Genomic DNA, 23,988 nt, shown 5'->3' with positions numbered 1-23,988 from the left:
TTCATAGTCTTATTTGTGTTTTTACTCTACATAATACTTGGTTTTATTATTACCCAGCTTCAAGTATGAACTTGATAAAGGCAATAACTAAATTAAATTTTGTTATTTACTGTTATACCTAATTTGTATTATCATTTAAACAAATGAATTATTTTATTTTTACCAAATTTAAATTAGTTAAGTTTAATTTTTCCTGTTTGCCTTTTTTCGTTTCTTCAACTTTTGATTATTGCCATGAATTTCCGCAAAGGATATATTACACTACTTTGGGCTAATCACACCATAAAAGATTACTTAAATTGTGCGCTCGTGAAAATATACTAAGAGGCGCCGGGATCTACAAACATACGGCATACATATATATATGCATACATATAAACATATACGTACATATATAAATATATATATATATATATATATATATATATATATATATATATATATATATATATATTTATATACACGTATATGCAATGGCCGTGGATATGCTTTAACTAGTAAACGTTTTAATTGAACAAGCTAATTTGAATAAAAAAAGGATAGCTTATCCATGTTTCTCATTTAAATAATTGTTAAAACTATATAAAAATGATTTAGGTGTTACGTTTTAAAATTTTAACAGAGAAAAAAAAAAAAAAAAATAATAAATTAAAAATAGATTAAGAATAAATAAATAAATATATAAATCTGTATATTACTACATAAAAATAATTCTTTGTTTTTACCAAAAAAAGTTTAATTCATGAAAAAAATTAAAACATTTTGCTAAGTGTAACAGTGGAGATGCAAGAATATGAATAATAATATATAAAAAAAACTTATCGCTATGAGAATGATGAAAATACATATATATATTTATAAATATATAATTTTTATGTATATAAATTTTTATTTTGAGTTTATTTTCCAAAAAATAGCACATTAATTAAAAAAATGTATAAAGGTGTGTATATACTAAAATATGAAATATTCAAAAATTTTAAGTGTACGCCTTTTCCCTTTAATTATATATAAGAAAAATAAAAAAAATAAAAAAAAAGAATTTAATAACTACCCAGGTTTTTTATTTGATGTATACTTTTATAAAATGGTACTTTTATATAAACAAAAAAAAAAAAAAAAAAAGAAATGTATAAAATGTGTAATAAGTCCTTAACTCGGTTGAATATTTTCTGTAAAAATTAAAAACAGTTAGAATGTTATGGATAATATGTACATAATAAGGAATGAGAAAAATAGACTAATTCGATGCTATTTAAATTATTTATAATAAAATATAAATAGTCACAATTGTATACATTCAGTAATTGTAGAATTAAAATCTTTTATTTAGTACCTTTTCTATGTGGATTGAAATTTTTCATTACTTCTGTTGCTGCTTCTCGATCCTTCATTTTTATTTTTTTAAAATCTAAGTATTTCAAAGATGGTAAATTATAAATTAAATACTCTCGGTAGTTTTCTAATCTATGAAAAGAAAAGAATTCCAAAAAAAAAAAAAAATGCATGAATATGAAAAGGTGCATATTTAAAAAATTGTAAAAAAAAAAAAAAAAATTTATCATTTCATATATATTTGTGCATCATTACTTTGATACAGAATTTTCTAGTAAGCTAAGTCTCGTTAAATTTTTGGCTTTAAAAAGTGAGTTAAGATCAGTTAATTTTTCTATCTGCGAAAAATATTATGCAGGTGTTTATTTATATTATTTTTATGAATATATATATATTGGAGAAAAAATTTTACAAAATTGATATTCTTTCTACAGTAAATATATATTTTATGATAAACTCTTAAAATTATAAACATTTTTAATATGTCTTATTACCTTATTGTTGGTTAAAATTAACGAATTTAAATTAGGTATATTTTCAAATATATCACTATCAATTCTAGCTATTTTATTGTTGCATAATATTAATGTTTTCAACCTTTGCAGACATGGAATATTATTTAATTTAATTATTTCATTATCACTCAAATCAATACATTCAAAATAATCTTTAGTTACTCCTAAATTTTCAATTACACTTATTTTGTATCCTTAAAAAGTAAAGAAGACAAGAATAAAATTAATATATATAATAAAAACAAGCAAAAAAAAAAGAAAAAGAAAACAGAACAAGGTGATGAAGTGCTATAAAGGGGTTGTTTGTATGTACTTTTGGGGATAAGTTTTAATTTTATGTCTTTCTCGTTATTTATTAACAGTGATGCACATATAGTTACAGGTGTACATATATATAATGTATAAGTGTACATGTATGTGCACGCATATGTATATGTACACGAATTATACGTAATTTTAAAATTCATATACCATAATTTTACGCAAATGGGTATATCTTATATACGCACAAGTTTCATTTTTAAGTATATATGAGTTCATTTACTATTTAAAACTTTTGATTTAGCTCTTAAAATTCTCTTTAATATGTTTTAATTAAATACCTCTTAAAGATATAGTGTTTTCATTAACTGGGTTTTTTGATTGATATGCCTCGTTTATCATATCTACTGTTATTCGCATTTTGCTTTTTTGTTCTTTTATGTTCTTATATGTTATTATGTGTTCTTATGCGTTCTTATATGTTTTCAAATATTTTTATGTGTTCTCATAAGTTTTCATGTGTTTTTATGTGTTTTTTTTTTTTAAGTTTTACATCACAAAAGTATATATGTGCTTTGTCCACCTTAATAAAAGTAAAATATGTTTCTACGTAATTTTAAATATTTTTCTCTTAAAAGTGGTTTAAACGTTTGTATAATTTAAAAAATTAAACATTGTTTTGGTAATCTTTAATTTACAATATCCTATTGAATATAAAAAGCTGACATATCTTGTGGATGGTTTTCTGAATTGTATTTATATATGATTATAAATGATTTTTTATTCTATTTGAAAAAATAAAAAAGGGACGATGGTACTACTATTAAAAAAAAATTTATCCAGCAAATATCTTTAAAAATTTTATTTTCCATGTATGTTGCTATAATTGTGATAAATTATTTATTTTTATAGAAAATTGTAGCAGCATTGTATTTTATGGTATTTATTATTTATTTTCTTTTTTTCGTTTATTATATTAATGTGCCTGCAGAGTATTTTCACTTAAAATGTTTTAAATTAAAATAAAAAACATTACATTCAAAATTTAAATATTTAATATTTTCTATATTTATATATAATTAAAGTTCTAATTATATTTGTATAACAAGGTAATGAATTTTTTTTTCATTCTTTCTTTATTGTTTTTTTATAAAACAAATTATATCTTTTATAATTCATATTTTTTTTAAAGTTTAACATAAAAGTTTAAATTTGTATGTAATAATTGGTTATTTTTATATGTATTAAAAACAAATATATATTAAATTATCTCTGGAGAAAAATGCATTTCCACTTTGTTATATTTGTTATATAGTGTAAATTAGTCTTTTCTCAATTTACAATGAATTATTTATACCTAGATGATGTACATTTTATGTTTGTAGTTTTATGGTGATTTTGTTTTTTCTTAAAATAAATATTTTGACATGTGCTTTTTCTTAATAATATAACATATATATGGGAATAAAATAAAACACTATTATAATTATAAGGATAAATAGTATTCTTTCTTTAATAAATTATAGAATATGTGTCAATTTAAACAAGTATATATATATATATATATATATATATATATATATGTATATAAATGTGTATTTGTAAGGAAATGAACATTCATAATGGCAAAAAATGTAAGTCGCCCTAGTTAAAACATCTTTATAAATTGGAATAGCACGAATTGATGAATTGATTACATTTTAATTTTTTATTATGTTTAACATGAAGGTTGTTAAAAATGAATTGTTATGTAGAATAATTTTTGTATGAAAATTAATTTTTATGCTTTTACTGAGACAAGTTAGTCTAATACTATGTAAATATATCATATGGAGGGTAAATATTGCTTTAACGTAATATTCATAAAAAATGAGCGTTATTTTATATAATAAACGTACAAGAAGAAAAAATGAAAAAATGTATGTACTTGGAAGAATTTATGGCTTATCTTTCTTCAATTCATTTAAATATTCAATTTTTATTTCACTTGGTTTTTACGAGTAATAATAAGCGCAGTTCAGTTATAAAATTAATATAATAAAATGATATGCAAAAAATAATCTAAGGGCCGGTAGTTCAGCTGGATAGAATGCCCGACTACGGATCGGGAGGTCGTGGGTTCGACTCCTGCCCGGCCTAATAAAAAATTTTTTTTTAAATAAAATTTTATTGTAAGATATTTTGAAAATCCTTTATGGGTATAAAGCATTTTTTTTTCATTTCAAAATTTAATGTATGAATGAATCATTTTATAATATATAGTTCAATTATGTTATACTAATTAATTATTTTTTGAGAAAGTGTTTACGCTTTAAAAACATATATATTGTATAATATTTATAGTTCAATAACACAAGTTAGACTATTTTATTAGTTTATAAAATAAGTCATGCAAAAAAAGGCTTAATTATGGATTAAAACAAAAGAAAATATAATATGAAATATACACTTTAAAGGATTTTAATAAAGGAGAACAGATGTGTGTTGATTTATAAGAAAGTGATTATATAATCTTCAAAACTGCTAATTTTTAAGGCAAAGCCATAAAGTTTTGCAAATCTGGTTGAATCATTCGAATGAAGAAAATTCTTTTAATTTTATAATAATTTTTTTAATAGTAAATTTTTGGAATAATATAAAAATGTTATTTTAACAGAATAAATACGACTAATGCAAGAGTTCTTTATATATAAATAATGCTCATTTTTTCGTAACTCTTCTGTATTAAAAATTTTTAATGTTTAAATAGTACTTGCACAATTGGATTGATAAATTTATTTATTTAGTCCTTTTTAGTCCTTTTATTTGTTTAATTTTAATATTTTTTAATTATTCATTTTAAAAATGATCAAATTTTCTTTAAAACGTTATATGGTTCATATATTGTGAATAGATTAAGAATCTTGTTATGATATCATTTGAATATTTACATATTTTATTTATATGTAATATACATATATATATATTATTTTTTGTATCCTCAACCATTATAATTTTCTTTTAATATTATTTTCTTTTAATATTTTTTAATATTAATTTTATATATATTTTCATTTATATTTTTCCTATGAATTTGAGCCCAGAGGGATTCGAACCCCCAGCCTTCTGATCTGGAGTCAGACGCGCTACCGTTGCGCCATAGGCCCAATAAGTTATATAAAGCATTCAATGAGTTTTATTAAATCATAGGATTATTTATGAAATAAAATTTTCTCCCTATCAAAATAATATATTCTGTATGTTCAAATATATTTATATCACATTTTTTTTATTGCTCGTTTTTTATTTATTATATGCACTTGCGTAAGAAATATATTATAACACATATTTTAAAAATCGAGTTTTACCCCTTTCCTAATATTTTAAGTTTATTCATACATTGTTCATGTTTAAAATATATAATATAAATTCAAAAGCTTATAAATATAAACGTATATATGTATATATATGTACATAAAAATTTTTATGGTAACCATTATTTATATTGAAATTGCATTATCGATAATTTTGGAGTTCATAAAAATTAAATGTTCCAAATAAATTTTATGTTAATGTTATTTTCTAAGAATAATGTAAAGAAAAGTAATCATATTTTTATTTTTGAAAAGTTAAAAAAAAAAAAAGATGGAAGGTCGAATAATTCATGTTAATACAAATGGTTTATTTTTATTTATGTTTCATTTCGTTTCATTTTATAAAAAATTTATTACCATATTTAAAAATATTTTTCTTTATTCTGTAAAATTTTCGAAACCTTTTAGAATTTAATTTATGAGTTATCCATGGATTTTTATTTTTATATATTTGCAATATGAGAAAAATGTTTAATCATGTATATAAATACTTTTTTAACTAAAGAGCATAAAATGCTTTAAACGTATTAGCACCAGTGGCGTAATTGGATAGCGCAATGCCTTCCTAAGGCAAAGGTTATGGGTTCGAGTCCCATCTGGTGTAATAAAATAATAAAAATATGTTTATCGTTATATTTAGCATTTTAATATTAAACTAAAATATTTTAAAATTTTTCTACAAAAAAGGTAAAGAAAAATGCGTTAATATATATATATATTTATTGACATTTTTTTAATTTTTTGTAATATTTTTGTACTAGCTAATATATTAAAAAAAAATAGGTAGGACGTAAAATTAATGAATAAACAGGAATAAAAAGGAAAAAGAAGCATTATTTGATGATTAATATTACACATTTTAAATTTGTAATATAAATGTAAAAGTTAAAAATTTTTAAATTCGTATATAATTATATATATATTTAAAAATTTTATATATATATATATATTTAAAAATTGTACATATATTATATATATATATATATATATTAAAAGAGTACGAATTTTATGTATAATCGTTGAAATTTATCTTAGTGTAGTAAAATAATACCTGTACAAAAATGCTTATTTTTTATGACTTATGCGTTAGTAAATATAAAATAAAGTTGAAATTATTTACTTATTTTATTGCTTGAAATACAAATAACTTTATGAAACATAATTTTTATATATCTAGAAGAACTGCAAAAATAAATTTTTCAATAAGAAATTTACTACGTTACAAAAAACAGTTACTATTTATTCAAAATTGTGTTAAAATTAATATTGAAATTTTTACTTTACATAAATGTGAAAAAATAATGAAATCGTAGTGGAAAAAACTTTAGTAAGATCATTTCATAATTAAAAGTTAATAAACGTATGTGTATATATACTCAACTATATATAACAGTTAAAGGGGTAAAAGTGTAGCATAAATAATTTTATGTGAATAATATAAAACCTTAGTGGTTAAAATGGTTAACTATTTTTTTTATGAAAAATGTTAAAATAACCATTTCATCTTGAAGTTTTATATTTGTGGTGACAAGGTGAAATTTTGACTGATTAATACCTAACCAAAAAAATTGCTTTAGGTTTTATTATATTTAGAAAATTTTTATATTGTGAAGTAATAAATGAACCAAAGGAATATAAAAACGAATGGTGTAAGGCGTAACTTACATCATTTAATAATATTTTATACGTATAATTAATACTTGAATTATTGGTGGATTTTATTTTTCTCAAAATATGTGGTGTAAATATTATTAAATTTTTATACGCATATAGTATTAGTATTATTTATTCAAAAGAACATTGATGTAAATGAAGAATGAATGTTTGCCTTATTAAGTAAATAATGTAATAAATAATACAATAATTATGTCATTCTACCTTCACAGGCGATAAGCCAAATTTAAGCTAAAATTTAATCAAATAATAGCGTATTTTGCTATTCTTTGTGTATATCAGTAAAATGAATTTTTTATTATGTTGATAAAAAATTAATAAAAACTTTTTTTAAGTTTAATTTGTCAATAAAAATAGGGCGCGCACGGATTTGAACCATGGACCCGCTGATCTGCAGTCAGCTGCTCTACCGCTGAGCTACACGCCCATTTAATGATTATATTAAAAGGTAAACGATTATTTAATAATTATAAAGTTATATATAACTTTAAATATAACTGGTAAGAAATCTTCACACATTTTTCGAAATGTAAATAAACTAAGTAAAAATAACAAAAGTGATGATATGCTAACAAATATTTTTATTTTCTCAAATCATAATTATATTCAATCATATTTAAGATTTGTTTAACAATTGAATTGAACTGCAGAATATATTTTTTGGTATGCAACAAAAATTATGGTTTTTTTTTTTTTAAAAGATAAAATTTTCTTTTTAAATTTAAATATTTTATTGATATATTAATTTAATGCCCCTCTTTATAGAATTAATAAAAAAAAAAAGCATAAGAATAAATATCCATAAATGTACATATATATATATATATATGTATGAAGATAAATTAAAATGAGCGTATGTAGCATTTGCTGTAGTTGCTTTAGCATATAATTTTACTTATATATATAAAATGGTAGGAGCGCAAATAAATGTAAGCATCTGTGGTCTAGTGGTAGAATACTTCGTTGCCATCGAAGTGACCCGGGTTCGATTCCCGGCAGATGCATTAAAGGAAATTTTAAGGAAATTTTAAGAACAATTTTTATGGTACTTAAAATAAGTTTTAATTTTTATCAATTTTCATAAAAAACAGGGTTGTGGCATAAAAAATAAATAATTTTTATACTTTCTTTTTTAGGTAAGCAAAAATATTAAATAAAATTGTCGACTGAATATTATAAATGTACCTTTGATTTTTTAGGTAGTTATTAACCGTTCAAAAATGAAAAAGAAACATTTAAAATAGGTTTAAGTTTTTTTTTTTCTTTTTAATTTTTAACAAAATACATTTCTTATACAGAAATCACGTCTGAGCAGTTTTTATAAATTTTATTTTTTATATTTTTTGTTTAATAAGTTTAAGAAAAGTTTTTAAAGGATTACTGCTTATTTTCTTGTCGATAGTGTGACAATTTTATTTAATTTATACTTTATTTTTTTTTTACGATATTGTGACATTTGCTAATTTATTAATGAAATATAATATATATATAATATAATATATATATATATATATTTATTGTGTGAGTTAAAACGTATATAAAGTGTATATGCCCTTTTTATAAATATATTGTATAAAAAAAGAATAAAGAATATTCATTATATTTATGGAGAGGCATAAAAGAAATGCAGTATCTTATTTTTTGTATTTTTATGTATGTAAATATATATTTTTTATTTTTTTGTGTATATTTTTTTAATAATCTTAAAAGAGGAAGCTACTTAAATGGAAAAATTAATATCTTTTGATTGCTTCATAATTATTTTTCCTTTGTGTAATTAAATTTAAGTATAACGTTGATGGGGACATTAAATTTGTTGAAAGTGAAAATATGTACATTTATATATAATTTAAATATTATAAAACTAAACGTAACTGTATATCTTTAAGAACGTAATTATTTTAAAGAAACTGCGAAAAACAGAACTGAGTGTAGTTCCTATTATTTAATAGGTGATATAATAGAATTAAAATTAATTTTCAACTTTTTAAATGTAAACATGTTTATGTACCTTTGATCAGCTGTAATAATTGTAAATCATTATTTGAAGCTCATATAATAACAATTTAATGAATGGAAAAAAGTGAAGTCATAATGCTTGGTCCTTATATTTCTATGATTTAGAATGGACGTATATATATATATATATATATACATATGTGTATATATATACGTTGAGTTAATTATGTTATATTTAACCTATATAGTTACGCACATTTTTGTAGTTTTCGTTCACAAGTATTTGTTTTAATAAATTCAGTATTAATGAAAAGGAAGAAATAATTCAATTGTATTAATCCCTCTTTATTTTAATATTACAACACAGTTAAATGTGCGAAATAGTTACAACTACCAACAGTGAAATATACCTCTATTGACATATTTTTTAATAGTTCTATGTGTTTTTTTTGTTAATGTACCTTTATATAATTATTTACTTTATTTTAAAAATGTATAATGAATGAAAAACAAAACTGTATTAAAACGCTAATAATGGTATTTCATTTAACCCATTACATATATATACATATATATGAAATGTTTTGTATTTAGTAGAACTTAAAATAAAAGGAGAAAGTATATAGCAAAGTTAAATGTTTGAACACTACATAAAAATGGTGTATAAAGGATATCTTTAAAATAATTGAAAATAGGGTTGGTTTAATATCACATACACAGTTGCTAGAATAATGGGATCTAATAATATATTAGATTAATATAAATAAAAATAAAAAATTGAAAAGAAACATGAATTAAAATTATAAATAACATCTGTACCGAACGACACTAAATTATAAACAATTATATCATTGGTAACTTAAAATAGAAATAATTTTGAATTAATAAAAAAAAAAAAAACAAAAAACAAAATTGAATTTTATAATAAAAGAATTGGTTATTTTAAAGAAACATTAAAACTGTTTTTACAATAGTTGTTATTTGTACAACGTGTTTATGAAAATAAAAATTTCACAATAATAATAAGTTTATTTAAAAATGCTTTTACAAAATTGTTCCTTTTATCTTATATTTAAATATTCAAAATATTTGAAAACTATAGTGAAATTAATTTTTTAAATCTAGGGTATTCTCATTATACAGCAACATGAAATTAAATTCCTTTTAGTGTTCATTAGGAAACATTAATTTTTTTAAAATATAATTTTCTAGACACTTAGAATTGTATATTTTATGTACGAAACAAATTTTAATTGTTATATATGGAAAGTAACGGATTGTCATAATTATGTTTTACTTTCAATATAGAAATTCTAAAATTACAATACCAAAAAAAAAAAAAAAAAAAGGTTGCAAGAAATAATATATTTCAATACAATTTATTAGTAAAAATTGTATTACGCAGCATATATTTGCAGATTGGTTTTTTATGTAGAATAACTTAATACCATTTTTATAAATACTATAAATTTCATATTTTACCTTTAATTTGATAAATGGGAATGTTTATATAAAAATACAAATGGAAAAACAATTTAATTATATAGCAATACAACATAAAAGTTATGTAATATATATTATATATGGTATTTATGTATGTATTGATAATAATTTTCGTTCCCCTACCCCCCTTGCATAATTATATATTTTTTATAATTACTTATTACTAATTATTATATTATTTTTAATTAATCTAAATATAAAAAATACGTGGCGGTTTCTTCTCTTTTAATGTTTATAAAAAATAAAATAAATAGAATCAGAGCATTCAGTTATATATTAAATTAAAATGCAACGCCATCAATGAGAAGAGCGGTTCTTCGTCATCTTTTTTTTTTACATATTTATATTAATATAAATACAACAATAAATAATTTATATATGCTTAACAAGTATTCATTTTCTAGAATTATATTATTATGTATATATTACCTTTATTTAATGTTTAACAAAAATATAATATTATAAAATGTATACTTCATATTTCTGGCACTTTAGCAGTTATTTTTAGTTATATAGCTTTTTCTTTCTTTCTTTTTTTTTTTTTTTTTTTTTTTTTTTTATTAGAAAAGAAAATTGTATTTCTATATTTTATGTATTTTTCTTTAAAAAAAAAAAAACATATACTTTTTTATATTAATTATATAATATAATAATATAAATTATTTATATATAAAATTTAGAATAAATTAATAATAATCTGTTACTAATTTCAACAAGAATTAAGCTTTTTTTATATTAAGTTAAACAGCATTATAATTTTTTTTCTATATGAACGTATTTTATTTTTCTTAAAATTAATTTTTTGCATTATTTTTTATTCAATTAGAATTTCAAAAACATAATTATATTTATAAGAAAATAGATAAAAAATAGATTTTATCTTTTCGGAAAATCATATATAATATTATATAATACTTAATGCATTGTAGAACTACAAATGTAGATGAATATATACTAGTTTCTAGGTTTATTTAATATCATACATGATACATATATGTACTACTTACATATGTACATATATAATATATACATACATAAATACATAAATGGTCGTTTTATACAAACATTTTAAACTAAAAAATATAAAAACCTGCGGCGTTTTTACAGTTATTTAATCATTTCTCCATGTTTATTATTTTACAATTTTTTTTACCCAAAGATTAAAAAATTGTTTTATATATATATATATAAAATAATAGCATTATATTACTTTTTTTTTTTTTTTTTTTGTTTAGAAACCATTTATTAATAATAAATATAATAAAACAACAGAAAAATCATAAAGATATAATAACTTATATATTAGCTTCTTCTGTACATAATTAATATTTCACTTTAAAAAAGAATTTTTATTTAATTTAATTTAATTAAATTTTTTTTTTTTTTTTTATTATTAATAATTACATTGCAAATCTTATTAAGCGAAAATGGAAAATAAATTAAAATGTTCTGGACCTAATGTACATGAGAAATCTGATGTTGCAGATAGTAAAGATACTATTCCAATATTGGAGGAAAAAAATGCATCAAATTCATCCTTATCCTCATATATTTCTAGTGCTACTGGGTATATGTCAGATTTTTTTAGTAGCTTTTTAAATGTTAATGAAAAAGATGGAGAAAAAAAAAAAGATGATGATGATGATGAAGAAGAAAAAGGTAGTTGCCGTAAGAAGAAATCAGCATTAGAAGCTATGAAGGAAGGTTCTAAAAATATCTTTACTATGAAAACGATGCTTATGTTGTCACTATTGTTTTTCGTTGCAACTATATTTTATTTGTACAGAGAAGGCCATTTTAATGCATTAGTAATATTTCATATATTTGAAAATTTGTTTTTGTTTTATTTTTCATTCATTTATGTTTCCTTTTTAATTATTAAATACTATAAATGGTATTAGAAAAAAAAAGGTGTGGTAATGTGTATTATATACACATGCACCCAAGAATGTGTTTTTATATGCATGTGTGCAAAAATATAATTATTATATATTATTATTTAATTACAGAAAACCCTAGTTCCTGCGGGATTTCTAGCTGGACATGGTGCACACCATGTATGTACATGCAAACATAAAGCAGCACAAGCTGTGGGTAATGCTGCAAAAGCAGTTGGGGGATGCGCGTGCCAAAGAGCTAAACAAATGGCAGAAGCAGCGGCTAGAGCGGCTGCTAACGCATCAAATAATGCGGCAGTTGGAGCGGAAGCTGTTAGAGCTGGTGTTGGAGCGGAAGCTGTTTGAGGTGTTGCAGCGGTACGTGCATTATAAATTAAAATAAACATAAAATGAAAGATTTCAAAAGAAATATACACAAAGGAAGATGAGAACAGGAAGAGGAAGAAAAAGAAAACATATAAAGATAATGTACAATTTGTTAGATTTAATTAACATAAAAAGTTTTAGGGAAAAAGAAAAAAAAAAGATAAGAGCAACAGGTAAAAATTGTATGTGCAAAAAATGTACTGATATTTTGAGAACGTATGAAAAATAAATAAAAAGATATAACAAGAATCGTAATGTTATATAATTAAATATATTATTAGTTTTTGTTTTTCGTCCACCTTTTTTGGAGTATATTAATATATACGGGATATTACACATATGTGGAATATTATATATATATATATATATATTATATATACACAAAAAATAATTTATAATTTTTTATACCTTGTTTTTTAGTGTAAAAAATAAATTATGAAGAAAAGAAAAAGAATATCTCTAAATAAATGTTACATAAATGAAATTTAAAAATTAAAAATTTAAAATATAAAATAGTAAATGTGTGAAATTAATATATATAAAAATTATGCTTAATTTGTACCTTTAGTTTTGAATCTTCTTGTAATTTAGTATGTTTTTCTTTTTAGAACATTTTGTTTTTTAATGAATTTTGTGCTAAATTCAATATGTTTCTTTGCTGATGTTATATAAACTTTATAATTGAACCAGAGGGGAAGAGTGTGTTTACGACTTTTTGAAGATTTTTTAGACAACATATTTTATATGATATGGAAGAGAAAAATTACGTTTATGTTCTAATAAAATTTAAGGTATTAAATATAAATAAATATATATAAATATATATAAATATATATATAAATATATAATACATTTATATATTTATTTTTATATTTTAATTATTTTTGTGAATTGTGGCGAATAATGAAGACATTTCCTTTACAGCCATTAATCAGTTCTGAAATAACATATATATTTTTTTTTTATTCTTTAAATTTTAAGATATAAAAAAAATGTCCTAAAAGAACTCCAACAGGCTTTAAATTTTTTAAGATTTTATTTGTTATGAAAACAGGAGAGTAATATATTTAAAGCTGGGAATAATAAATAAATAGTGCTTATTTTAATTGTTAAAAAGTAATTATATGAATATAAAAAAAATTTTGTGGTCTAACTTTTTTTATAAATTAGGATAACAAAACATATATTAAAAAATATTTGCTTTTTAAATTTTAAGTAAGAGTATGCTTTTTAGACTTCTTTACATACAATGTATATGGACTCATATTCTATAAGTAGAAAAGTGAGGTTATTATATGACAATCACAAAAAGTCAATTTAATCATAAGAAAAAAGGAAAAAAAACATAGAGAATGAGATATATAATATGGTTATGATAAAACTATAAATTTGTTTTATATGTTATATATTAATAAAACATCTATTCATTATTATAGGGATGCTAAAAATACCCGAAGGGTACGAAAATACATAGGTTTTTTTGTTGAATTCGTTGTGACTTTCATGCAGTTAGAAAATTATTAATAAAATTTCGTTTAGAGTTTATTAAAGACATTTTCATAATTATATGGATTCATGTTTTTAAAAGTAAGGTACAATTAAAAGGTAGATATAATATGTACAAAAAGCATTATTATATTAACGAAAATGGGTTGTATTGTTATATTCGTAATTTCTCTTAAATTTGAATTTTGAAAATTTTTACATTATTTTTTCTTTTTTTATTTTATTTCTTTTCATTTTTTTTTTTTTTTTTTTTGTAATAATCCCATGTATCTGTACATAAATCAAAATGTTCCATTTTTGTATACGTTTTACTTTGCATTATTTTGTTGTATTTTTTATTATTTTGCATTATGTTATTTTTTAAAACTTTTCCATTATTTTTATTAAAATTTTTTTTTCCTTTTTTGTTGTTTATATTTTTAAGCTTTTTCTTAATTTCTCTATAACTTGTAATTTATTTTTCCTTTAATTTTTTACATTTTTAAACATATTTCTATTTTCTGAATGACTGAGAATTCCTTTTTTTTTTATCTTGTCTTGTTTTACTTCGTTAACTGTATATTATTTTTTGCTTTTATTTTATATATGCATAAGATTCCTTTTTTGTGCAGTTATGGCTGTATGGTGGGTGGTACACATGATGAATAATCAAACTCATTTTTTTTTTTTTTTTAATTAGCCAACAAGTATTTATATTTTTCTGAAGTAAAATATTTCACGTTTTTGCGTACGCGAGCTTAAAAAAAAACAAAACTCACATAAACATGTAACATTATTGGGGCTTTTTGATCCCGTAGATATTGTGTGCGTAACTAGTTTATTTTTTTTTCTCAAATGTAAAAATTGAAAAAAAAAAAAAAATCAAAAATTGCAAAGAAAAAAAAGTACTTTTTTTTTAAGAAATATTTATTAATTTTGAATGGATTTTTGAATGTTTTTTTTAAATGCTTTTATTATTAGTGTTCTTGTTAAAAATATATTTTTAGAATTCTTTATTTCTTGTATTAAACTATTTAATCAAAACACATATGCTTTTTTTTTAATGAAACATTTTTAATAAAACGCAGTGATGAAACCCTAACTTTTTCATTATTTGTTAAAATATACGTTTTTTTTAGTGTATTTTTTTTCAGTTAATTTAAAAGTTGGATGTGTTTTTTATATAACAATTTTATGTTTTATTAATTCTTTGAAATCTTTTATAAAAATTATTGAATTAAATCAAATTAAAGCATAAAATAAATTAAAACAATTTATTTTTCTTGTTTAAATTTATAATTATAATTTGTACATGGGAATTGTTTGGTAAAAAAAAATTAAAAAATTAATTTTTTGGCAAAAGTTAGGCCAACGTGAAAAAAGTGGTGGGGGGGAGGAGGAGGGGAAGGGAAAGGTTGGAGTAAATATGTTTTACTTCATATTAATTTTTTTTATTATTTTTTATTTAATCTCTTAGTATAAATGTGAATTGTGAAGAATACATTTTTTTTTTTTTTTTTTTTTTGTATATATTTTACCTAGCAAAAGGAAAAGTTTGTATTATTTATTATTATAGTCTATGTGTTTTTTTTTTTTTTGCTTTAGTATTTTATCATTTTCAGTTGTTATATAATAGTGTTTTTCTTATAATTCATATACTTTATCCAAGTAATATACTATGAACCATATTAAAGATACATATTTCTCCTAATGATGAATAGGGTTCTTTAAATTACCGAAGAGACATTTTTTAGTAAAGCATTTTATATATTAAAAAAATGTAATTACCAATGATAATCTGTTAATTTTAACTACTGTTTGTGTAAGACATTTGATCCTTTAATTTTTTAAACATACATTTTTATGTATTTCCATAATGAATATTATTCATTTAATATTAATTATTAAGAATAACTTTTTGTATATTTGCAGTGATATAATATTATTCATTAATATATTAATTATTAAGAATAATTTTGAGCATATATACAATGATATTATTCATTTAATATATTAATTATTAAGAATAAAGGAGTAGAAGAAATTGTATAATATATTAAGAGGTAAAAAGGATTACGTAGTAAATCGTATTACAATGAGAAGTAGTAATATATAAGTAAAATTATATATTTCTTATACTTTAATGTCGTTGAATACAAGTAAATTCATCCATGAAATTATAAATAACTTCAAAAATAATTAAATGGCCGGAGTATATAATAGTTATAAAATCATCACTGATGTAACATATCATAATGCTAGAATGTGTGTGTGTGTTCATTCAAATAAATATATCAAGTTATTATATTTTATGTAATATTATTATATATATTATAAATAAAAAATCCCTTTTATTTTTTGGAAATTCAAGGATTTTTTTATTTTTTTTCAAAATTTTTTCAAATTAAAAGACTTTTGGGAAATATATATATATATATATATATATATATATACATATATAATGTTTTCATATTAAATAAAATTAAAATACGCTGGTTGATCTTGCCAGTTTTCATATGCTTGTCCTACAGATTAAGCCATGCAAGTGAAAGTACATACGTTAAATACGCAGAAACTGCGAACGGCTCCTTAAAACAGTTATAAATCTACTTGACATTTTTTAGGAAGGATAACTACGGGAAACTGTAGCTAATACTTGAAATTATTATCGTTGAAACTTTGTTTCTTTTGGTATTAGGTATTTGTTAATCCATAATAAGAAAATTAATAAATTGATGAATTAAAACAAAGAAGTAACACACATGAATATTTTATATTTTTAAAGGTGTGTATCAATCGAGTTTCTGACCTATCAGCTTGACGCTAGGGTATTGACCTAGCACGTTTTGGCTATAAGGGGTAACCGGGAATGTGAGTTCGATTCCGGAGAGGTATCCTGAGAAATAGCTACTACATCTAAGGAAGGCAGCAGGCGCGAAAATTACCCAATTCTAAAGAAGAGAGGTAGTGACAGGACATGACAATATAAGGGTATTACCATCCTTATGTTGTATAACTGATGGGAATTCAAAACCATCCCAGAAATCAATTGGAGGAACAAGTCTAGTTGTTAGCAGCCGCGGTAAAATTAGCTTCAATAGTGTATTTTAATTTTGCTGCAGTTAAATAGCTCGTAAGTTGAATTTCTAAGATTTTTTTTCGAGGAACACTCTTTTTTATAAAGCATATGTTTATGGCATGTGCTTATATTTAAAGGGTTATTTCTTACATAAAAAAATTTATATTGTATGAATAACTTGACGCATTATCCATAATATATATGATTATGGCTATTATGTTTAAAGTAATTCATTCCGTTATCATGATTAAATTATAGTGTTCATGGCAAGTAAATAATGAGTTAACGACTCAGCTTCTGTATAATTAGGCATGGAATAATGAGATTATTACAATAAGTCAAAAGTTTCTTTGCGTTTGTCTTATACTTTGTTAAGAATAAGATATCACAATAAGTCGAAAGTTTCTTGTAGTTTTTCTTATATTTTGACTTAGTATTAATAGGAGTATCGGGGGGCATTAGTATTCAGAAGGAAGAGGTGAAATTCTAAGATTTTCTGAGGACTAACGACTGCGAATGCATTTGCCAATGATATTTTCATTAATCAAGAACGAAGGTTGAGGGAGTGAAGGCGGTCTGAACGCGTCGTAATCTTAACCGTAAACTATGCCTACTAAGCTTTAGATAGATACAAGTCTAATCTCAGTTCACAGATTAGCGGCAGTTAACTTAAAAGAACTTAATCAAATGTGTCGAAATTTTGTTTTTGCCTTATTATAATATAACGTCACCTTATGGTAGTTTATAAGTGCCTCTACTTTTTAGTGGTGGGTCAATTTAGCAAACCTCCACTTCTTAATTTCCATCGATATACCATCTATTTTATAGGGGCTAAATTAGCTACTATATAAATAGAAGTTGTCAACAACTTACTTCTTATCTAAGCTAAATGGATACCATTGAAATTTAGAAGCAACATACTTATAGATTAACCCCCATCATAAAATCTACCTTCTTTGTTCACATACGTATACACTACTATACCTGGGACAGGGAATAAAAAAAAGAAAAAAGAAAATGCAAACACAAAAAAAGAGTACAAAAATAAAGTAAAGCCTCTAACCCCCAGGTCAAACCTACCATTCTTTAATAAATTGCGTATATTAACTATGACAAAGGAATGGGAAAAAGAAAAAAGGTAAAAAAAAAAAAAGAAGAAAAAGAAAAAGAAAAAAAAAAAGAAAAAATATAATCCTTAAACCGAAGTCAACTCTACCCATCTTAACCATTGCATAGATACTATTGAAATAGGAGAGCTATATTTAATATATAATATTTTACATTAGCTTTTCTAAATCAATAGTATCGAATATTCCGTTTAACTACATAAGTTTTTATTCTCTAAATATAATGTTGATATAGAAGTTTAGTAACAGTTTATTACTACTTCTAAATTAACCCTTAATTCAAACTACTACCCCCTTATACATACATATTCATTACATAGACAACATTGAAATAGGGAATTAGCTATATTGTTTTATATGGGCACCTATAAATCGTCAATCCAATAGTCGTCGACTTTTTTTTGTTTATCCTATTATATATTTGAACGATACATCAGATGCTATTGAATATTAGAAGGGTAGCTTATTATTTAATACTGGCTTCTAAATCAACGGCCATTGAAAATTAGAAGAGCTGTATTATTTAATTATTAGCTTCTTAATCATTGGCATCACAAACACTTTAAATAATTAATTACGTAGATATCATTGATTAAGGTTCTTTTAAGTTACATTGGATTTATTCAGAACTGTCGAGAAATCATTAAGTCTGGGCTCTGGAATGAGTATTTCCGTAAGCATGAAAATTGCAAGATAGACGGAAGTGCACCAACAGGTGTGGAGCTCGCATATTTAGACTTTATTCCTGTTTCAGTTCAAAAATCTTGTGAATGGCTTGGCAATGGAGTCGGAACAAGACAATGACCAAGCCTAGGATTGGCATTGATCTCTGGTTCGGCAAAGTGTCAGTGATCATCCTTGATATATTTGTGCGGGTACAGGACAAGCAGCTAGTATAAATTAGATGTATGATGGACGGCCACAAAATTTAAATAGTTTTAACAGATCTCTCTGGACGTCTTTGCCTCTGGTGCTCTAGTTTTAAGATGGCTAAAGTGTCTTGCTCGAAAGGGTTTTAGATTAAACGGCCTACGTTCTTCAGTATGTTTTACTAGAATATTGTATTATTACGGTATTCTTGTTTAACACTATATCCTCAAACATATATTTACAAGGTTTTCTTGTAATATATTGTTTTTATAGTTGGTTAATTCTTTATGCACTGTTATTATGCAAGGTAATCTGCGAGCTACAATGATATGTACAAACAGTGAAAAATATATAATCTATTGTTACACCTGCATATTTTTATCATGAATCCCAAGTGTGGGGTTATGGTATCATATGATGCTGTGCAGGCATATAATGGGAGATATATGACCAAGGAGGATTTATATACTTCCGCCGAAAGGTCGGTTGTCACTATTCAACACATATTGTTGTAGGAATAGATTATTGTAATTGTTAATCTTGAACAAGGTCCATCTATAGTAAGCATGATACATCATATCTTGCTGAATACGTCCCTGCACTTTGTACACACCGCCCGTCGACCTTACAAAGGAAACACGAGGGTTGTGCTTTACAGATTAAGTTGGAGTAATTCCTTTTAATCGCCTAAGCCCATTCGTCGTTTTTCTGTAAGGGAACACATTAGACTCGGTTTCCGTAGGTGAACTTGCGGAAGGATCACCAACAATCTAAAATTATAAATAAAGATGATATAATAATTGCTAAAAACTTATAATGATATATGAAATATATGATAAATCGATGATTTAAACAATAAACACACTTATATCATCATATTCAGCTTTAAGTAATTATTATTGAGCTATTTTTAATTTGAACATTATTTTAATTTTTTTAATTTTTTTTTATTAAAAATAATGTAATTGAAGGTAATTTTTGAAAGTATTTTTTTTAAAGTATATAAAAATGTACCAAAAAAAAAAAAAAAAAAGTAAGCAGAATATATTGGTGAACGTAAGGAATAAAATATGTTTTGGTTTTTACAAAAGCGAAATTTATATACATACTATATTATACGTGAAAAGCGAAATACAATAAAGACTATGTATGAGCAATTAAATTGAATTATATAGTAATACTGTATCTATGCTGTTTCGAGCGTTTAAAGCTGTTTAACCAATGACTAAATAAAGGATAGATTCTAATCGAAATCATCCAATTTTTTTTATTGATACAAATTCGTATTTTTCTATTTTCTTTTTCTCATTCTTTGTTTTAAAGAATCTTTTTGTTAATAGAAAATCAACAAGGCTTTTTGTGTAGAAGTGATTAAAGTTTTTCGTGAATCATTTTTACTTATGAAATTTTGCTGCATAAAAGTATAGCAATATTATTCTGATAAGAATATTAAAGATGAAACAAGCTTTGTAAATTTCGTAAAGGAGGGGGATCCCTTTGAGATGTGTATATTGTACAATAACAAGAACAATAATATTCTGCTGAAATTATATTCATAAATGAAATGTGTACATAAATGTACTATAAGAAAAATAAAATTATCAGAGATTAATATATATATTAAAGGCTAAAAACAGGCTAAAAAAATACTTTTCATGGTATCCCCCACATGTGGTAATGATGAATGGGGGTTTAAAAAAGGTAGTTATAATATATATATATATATATATATATATATATATATTCATTCCTTTTATGTTTATACCGTTTTCTGATAGAGAATGCTTATTTTTGTACTCGATATTCTAATAATAGCCTTTGTGAATGTAAAACGGGAGAGGCACAACAACTGTTGTCTTCAAGTCCCAGAATATAAGAGCATATTGTGAAAAGGCTTAAAGGCGCGCTAACACACTGCTAGCAAAATTTGTGAAGGGCTAACACTGAGAACAGAACTTGTGAATTTTTTTTGTAGGATTGGGAAAACAATTAAAAGGTGCGAACTTTTTTATTATATTTTGTAATTAATACTAAATCTTTTGAATGATATGTTATTCCTATTTTTTTTAAGGACATATTTATTAATGAAGGAATTAGAACTTTTATTTACAAAGGACATTATGTAATGTGTACTCTTTTTTAATTTCATTCAAAAATAGTTTTATTACAAAATTTGTTATAAATTAGTTCGTAAAAAAATATGATATAAGAATTGTTAATAATAATATTTTTAACTTTTTATATGGTAAAGTTTTTAAAAAAACATTGTGCACTTCACAAAAATTCCTATGAGTAGTGAAGGAAATGTGAAAGTAAATTTTATTTCACATTTAACTGAACTTTTTTTATATATACAGGTTTTATTTATACTTTTTTTTTTTTTAAATATCCATATGTTTCATAATATCATCTATTATATAATATATATTTTATATATATAATAATATAATAGATGCTATGTAGATACCTATGTATATTAATTTTTTTACAATTCTAAACTATCAATCATTTACATTTTTAAACTGACATTATTCTACGTATTGTTTACTATTAACTTGAATTTAATTACATATATAACATAAAAGGAAATATATAAATGGATAATACTTGTGTATATATTTTTATATGTAAATAGTTTAAATGTTTTTACCATTAAATAAAATTTCATAAACGTTACATTATATATATAAACAAAACAGTACATTACATATATTTATGTTATATGTACAATGATACATAAAAAAATTTCCAAATCAAAAAATATACATGAAATAAAAAATAGGAAAATTAATTTTATAAACCTTTAAGATTTTAAAAAAGAAAAAGAAAAATTGTACAGATATACAAAAACGAAAATTAAACAGTATTTCCAAAATACAGTTTTCCTATGTATTTAAAATGTTACTTCTACGAATATATAAAAAAAAATATCTGTTTTAAGCATATTGAAATTATATTATATTTTACGTACAAACATCGATTAATATTATATTCTTGCTATATTATGAAGAACTTATAAATACTACGCTTTTTTTTTTTACTTTTTATATGGAATCCAAGTTATCGAAATTAAAAATGTACACATTGTGTTGCAAGCATATATATTTACATATATATTTATTTATTTATTGTTTATATGTATATGTAGTATTGTATGGACAGTGAACGTATGTATTTCCTTAAATATTATTCCTGTAAAACATTTATCAAATTAGTAATGAAATAACAAAATTAAAAAAATATATAAAAATTTTTAAAAATAATTTTATGTATTTTTTTTTTACAAGCTGAAAGTATAACTACATATAAATAAGTATAAAAAAATTAATAACAATTATCTTATGCCCCGCATTATTTATTCGTACAATCTCATATTTTACCTAATTTTAGGAGTATTATAAAATCTTCTTAAGATTTTGTATATCGACAATTAGCAACAGTAAAAATGTGCAGTTAGATCATTATTAATAAGAATTGCTTACAAATAGCTATATATTTGTAAATTTATTTTATTAAGTATATTTTTAATTTACATGCTTAATTCAAAATATACAGAAGAAATGTAAGCGTCACTATTTTATTACTTGACAATGTAAGAAATACGATATATATATGTATGGTGGTAGTACAAAGGAATTTATGTAATTGTAGAAAAAATGAAAATATATAATGAAGGGGGAAGATATATCTGTGTTTTGAATGTTTTTCATATATCTTTTATTTTATATGACCAAATTTATAAGCGTATGAACGTTTATGATACACATATTAAGTGTACGAAAAAGTATATATATTAATTCATAGAAATATAATTAAAGTTCGTTTTTTTACATTTTTGTAAGCAATCTTTTTATTCGTGTTATATAATACTTGTATTCTTTGTATGTTTTTCATTGTGCCGCAACATACAAGGCATGCTGTAATATTCTCTTAAAGGTTTGAAATTAAAAATGATTTGAAAATTTTATAATGTTTAAATAATGTATGCTATATATATGTATACCTATATCTACATATAATATTATCAGAAAATATTAATGTATTATGTTTTTTTTAATATTAAAATCAGTACAATAATAAAGTTCGAGTACAAAAAAAAATTACATCAATGAAGTTTATTTTGAATTATGTACAAGAAAAATATTTTTTTATTGCAGTAAAAACTACTTGTTTAAATTAATAAACAAAGAAACAAAACATCATCATTATTATATTTTAATGTTTTTCTGTGTAAACACTAATGTTCAAATAATGTTCAAATAATGTTCAAATAATGTTCAAATAATAATCAAATAACGTTCAAATAACGTTCAAATAATGTTCAAATAACGTTCAAATAATGTTCAAATAACGTTCAAAAAATTAAAGTTCAATTATAATTATTTTGTTGTAATAAATATTCATCAGTTTATAATATTCTCGTATAATTACTTTTCTTCATACACTAATTTCATCCTTATATAAAAACATTTAAGCACTTTTAATTTTTTACTCTTTCTCTTTTTTCTTCATTTCTACTATTTTCCGTTAACAATATTGTGTACTTTGATTTTACATATTTTC

At 22.4% G+C, this 23,988-nt stretch overlaps 2 protein-coding genes and 6 non-coding genes across 8 annotated transcripts; 5 read left to right on the top strand and 3 right to left on the bottom strand.

Moving 5' to 3' along the window:
- Positions 1-1,152: 1,152 nt before the first annotated feature.
- On the bottom strand, positions 1,153-2,531 carry PmUG01_11016500 (U2 small nuclear ribonucleoprotein A', putative; the record flags this gene model as incomplete). Its single annotated transcript, XM_029005802.1, has 5 exons — positions 1,153-1,172; positions 1,337-1,467; positions 1,591-1,673; positions 1,830-2,044; positions 2,453-2,531. The coding sequence occupies 5 exons, from the start codon at positions 2,529-2,531 to the stop codon at positions 1,153-1,155; spliced, it is 528 nt and encodes a 175-aa protein (XP_028862354.1).
- Positions 2,532-4,176: 1,645 nt separating this feature from the next.
- On the top strand, positions 4,177-4,250 carry PMUG01_11016400.1. Its single transcript has one exon. It is a non-coding gene (tRNA).
- A 935-nt stretch (positions 4,251-5,185) lies between these two features.
- PMUG01_11016300.1 lies at positions 5,186-5,257 on the bottom strand. The gene has a single exon. It is a non-coding gene (tRNA).
- A 737-nt stretch (positions 5,258-5,994) lies between these two features.
- Positions 5,995-6,068, top strand: PMUG01_11016200.1. The gene has a single exon. It is a non-coding gene (tRNA).
- A 1,425-nt stretch (positions 6,069-7,493) lies between these two features.
- Positions 7,494-7,565, bottom strand: PMUG01_11016100.1. Its single transcript has one exon. It is a non-coding gene (tRNA).
- A 506-nt stretch (positions 7,566-8,071) lies between these two features.
- Positions 8,072-8,142, top strand: PMUG01_11016000.1. The gene has a single exon. It is a non-coding gene (tRNA).
- A 3,885-nt stretch (positions 8,143-12,027) lies between these two features.
- On the top strand, positions 12,028-12,843 carry PmUG01_11015900 (uncharacterized protein; the record flags this gene model as incomplete). The annotated part of the gene is made up of 2 exons (XM_029005801.1): positions 12,028-12,408; positions 12,610-12,843. 2 exons carry the CDS (start codon positions 12,028-12,030, stop codon positions 12,841-12,843), a joined length of 615 nt encoding a protein of 204 aa, XP_028862353.1.
- Positions 12,844-16,838: 3,995 nt separating this feature from the next.
- On the top strand, positions 16,839-18,573 carry PmUG01_11015800. Its single transcript, XR_003751950.1, has one exon. It is a non-coding gene; the product is annotated as an rRNA (ribosomal RNA).
- Positions 18,574-23,988: the final 5,415 nt, after the last annotated feature.

Source organism: Plasmodium malariae (genome assembly GCF_900090045.1).
Source record: "Plasmodium malariae genome assembly, chromosome: 11".
Taxonomy (NCBI): Eukaryota; Apicomplexa; class Aconoidasida; order Haemosporida; family Plasmodiidae; genus Plasmodium; species Plasmodium malariae.
This window is presented reverse-complemented; position numbering and strand designations above follow the sequence as displayed.